Consider the following 3,405-nt stretch of genomic DNA (forward strand, 5'->3'; position numbering starts at 1 on the left):
CGTCCTCCTCGGGGGGCCGCGTGGAGGCGGCCGTGGACTACACGGCCCTGGAGAAGGAGGTGGACTTCGACTCGGACCCCATGGAGGAGTGCCTGCGCATCTTCCATGAGTCCACCTGCGTCAAGACGGAGGACAAGGGCCGGCTGGCCCGGCAGGTGAGGGCACCGCCCGGCGGGAGCGGTGTGGCTGGCTCGGGGCCTCAGGTCGGGGGAGCCCTGGGCGGCCCCCTGCTTCCCTGGCAGTCTGTCCAGGGAGGACTGGCTGGCCCGCCCTCTTGGGCCTCCCCTGCCTTCGGCTGCCCTGTTCCCTTCCAGTCACTCCCCCCTTAGCCTTCCCCTCCTGCTCCTCTGTCCCCGCCCTTTAAAAAGCTCCGCCTTAGGGTCTCTCCTTGTTGCCCAGGCCGGAGCGCAGGCTGCGGTCATAGCTCACTGCCACCTGGGCTCCCTGGGCTCGAGCGACCCTCCCACCTCGGTCTCCACGCAGCCAGGGCCGTGGCACGGGCCACCGGTGCCCCCCCTCACCTGCCGCCTGTCCTCCCTGTCCAGCCCTGACCCGCTGGGTCTCCTCTTGCGTCTGTGTCCCCACGCTGGCCGCCAGAGGGCACTCGCCTCCCATACTGTCCTGGGGCTCCGTCCAGTCCCTCTGGCAGGATTGCTCGCTCTGCCCTCGGCTGCATGTGCGTGACCAGGGACGGCGCCCTCCGGGCCGACGCTGCCCTGTGCCGGGCGGGGGAGGTGGCTGTGGGCACAGGTGGGATGTGTGCAGCCGCGAAACTCAGGAGGCGGCTCTGGGCCGGGCTCGGCCCCAGGCGGGTGCAGACTCTGCGTCCTCACCGCGGGCGTGGCCGGGCACCTCCAGGGGTGCTGGCTCGGTGAGGTGTGTGGGTGCTAGGAGGGGGGCACGGAGGCGAAGCCCTGCTGACGGGTGTGTTTCAGCCCCTGAAGGAGCAGCAGGGCGAGGAGAAGGGGCCTGCGGGCCTGACCACGCTGCTCCCCGGGCAGAAGAGGAGGATCTCCCACCTCGCCAAGCAGGGCCCAGAGGTGAGGGGCCAGGGAGTGAGGGGCGGGCCAGGGAGGGCCATGGCCTCCACCGCCCCTGCCCCTGCAGAGCCAGGGTCTCCTCGTCCACCCACGGGTGGGCTTGCCTGGCAGACTGGCGTGAGGGGACTTCACAGAGTTCAACGAAGTGATGCGCGTCCAAGATGCAAACTTTGCTTTGCAACACAAGCTCCGTCAAGGTCAAGACGCCTTTTGTGGCTGACGGGCCCAGCCGCTGGGTCCATTCCGAAAGGACAGAGGGTGCTGGGAGCATGGCCACGGCAGTGTAGGCCATGATGTTATTCACGGAAGACGAGTGGGTGCCCTTTGCAGGGGGTTCTGCGGCTCGGAACAGGAGGAGGGGGGAGCCCAGGGGGCCTCTGAGGCAGGTGTCTGACGACGCCTCTCGGAACACTCAAGAGGCCGGCATGGTGGCTGGCGCCCGTGACACAGCCCTCGGCCAGGCTGAGGCGGGAGGGTCGCCTGAGCCCTGAGTGGGAGACTGCAGTTGTGCCACTGCATTCCAGCCTGGGAGACAGGGAAACCCCGTCTCTACAGAAATAAAAAATCAGGCTTATTCTTAGCACCTCACACTAGGTCCGGCTCAGGCGTGTTGCTGGCTAGTTCAAGTTTGTTTTGGTGCAGGAAACTTGTGAAACTGACGTACAGATTTTTCACAATCAGCATTTTCCACTGACTTTTTGAAGCCCCCTTGTACTAAGCACTGCCTGGGCCTGGGCAGAAGCGGGTCCCACCCACTTCTTGTCCTCAAGTTGTCCACAGTATTGGGAGGGGACACGGAGCAGGGAAGGGTGGCCCGGGGCGATCTGGCCTCCAGCAGGTGTGCTGTGCAGGGGTGGGAGTCAGCCCAGGACAGGCAGAGGCCCCAGCTGCCTGGGTCATAGCCCCTCCCTGCGGAAGATTAGGTTGGGGGCTTGGGTGCGCCAACACCTCAGCGAGGCCTGCCCCACCCGCTCTGTGCCCGTGTCAGGGCTGAGGCTGTGCCTGGGTGTGGGAGTCGGGAGGGCGGCATGGCAGCGAGGGCCCCCGCTGCCTCTGCCTGCCGGGGCTCCCAGCAGCTGGGGACGTGGCCCAGGAGGCGGCCACCCCAGTGCTCCTGCAGCCCCGTCATCAGCCCCCCCTGGACTGCCCGCCCTGGGTGCCCAGGTGTGACCCTGGCCCCGACTCTTGCGGTCACCCAGGCGGAGCCCCCGAGGAGCCGCCCGGCAGCACCCCTGGCCCGGCCCCCGACAGCACAGGAGGTGTGCTACCTGCGGGCCCAGCGGGCACAGAGGGAGTCAGCCGGCGGGCTGCAGGCGGAGAAGCCCACCTCGGTGCACATCTCGGCCCCTGGTGAGAGGAAGAGGATCGCCCACGTCCCCAACCCCCGCTTGGCTGCCGGTGAGTCTGCGCCTGAGTGTGGCCTGTGCGAGTGGGCGGGGGTCTCGGGAGCTTTGGTTGCGGGGAGGAGAGGGGGTGTCCGTTCAGGGCCGGCCCCCACCGCACGGTGCTCTGCCTTGGTCTGTCTGTCTGTACAGTTGGGATAGGGGACTCCTGACTGTGGGTGAGGCAAGGGGGTGCAGAGGGGCCTGGCCCAGTGCTTGGACTCCTTCCTCAGCCTCTCAGACCCAGGCCCTGGGGTCTCTGGGGGCCGACAGCCAGGCAGCCCTGGTCTGAGCTCAGGCCTTGGCTTGAGCCCAAGGTGCCAGGGAGCAGAAAGCCATGCCCAGCTTTGCCAGGGTGGCTTTCCATGGGGGGGGGGCGTAGGCATGCCCTCTGATTGGATCCAGCCCACTGTGCTTGGGATGGGCTGTTTCCTCCCCATCCGGCCACGTTCAGTGTCAGGACTGGCGGGACGCTTATGGTCCTGACTCCGGTGAGGCCGCAGCTGGAGGACACGTCCCCGGAGGCTGCTCCAGGCGAGGGACACCTGGAGAGCTGGACATGCAGGTTGTGTCTGGAGGGGCTGGGGGCCTTGTCTATCCAGCCAGCCCTGGGGAAAGTCTTGCTGCTGGCTTAAGGCCACCCGCAGTGGTGGGTGCTGGAAGTCCTCCTGCCTCCCGGGCCCGGCTGCGGTAATTGTCCGGCACACGGGTGTCTTCCTGTTCCTCCTAGGCCAAGGACCTGCTTTGGATGCATGTTCCAGGTCTGCAGGGCTCTAGCAGCGGGGGCATACTTGAGCTATATGCTCCCAGGACACCCAGCCCCTCTTCTGTACTCGGTAGTCTGATTTATCCTCAGTGGCAGGCGGCCGGGTTGTCGCGGTGCTGTGGGGGAGACCCCAGCTGGGTTGAGGTTGGGTTCCCAGGTGCTGCGGGGCCCCATCCACACACTCTGCCCCAGAAACCCGAGGGGAGCCAGGCGAGCC

General features: G+C 67.0%; 1 protein-coding gene across 1 annotated transcript in view; it reads left to right on the forward strand.

Moving 5' to 3' along the window:
- LOC103249554 (RNA exonuclease 1 homolog) overlaps window positions 1–3,405 on the forward strand; it is a gene marked incomplete at both ends in the record, with an annotated part of 5,708 nt that overhangs the window by 1,454 nt on the left and 849 nt on the right. The window contains 3 exons of the mRNA XM_021707609.1: window positions 27–155; window positions 936–1,040; window positions 2,240–2,438. Of these exons, the coding sequence (XP_021563284.1) occupies window positions 27–155; window positions 936–1,040; window positions 2,240–2,438 (433 nt within the window). The remainder of the gene's footprint in view (window positions 1–26; window positions 156–935; window positions 1,041–2,239; window positions 2,439–3,405) is intronic.

The sequence above is a fragment of the Carlito syrichta genome, unplaced genomic scaffold (genome assembly GCF_000164805.1).
Source record: "Carlito syrichta isolate Samal-C Ts95f unplaced genomic scaffold, Tarsius_syrichta-2.0.1 Scaffold120774, whole genome shotgun sequence".
Classification (NCBI taxonomy): domain Eukaryota; kingdom Metazoa; phylum Chordata; class Mammalia; order Primates; family Tarsiidae; genus Carlito; species Carlito syrichta.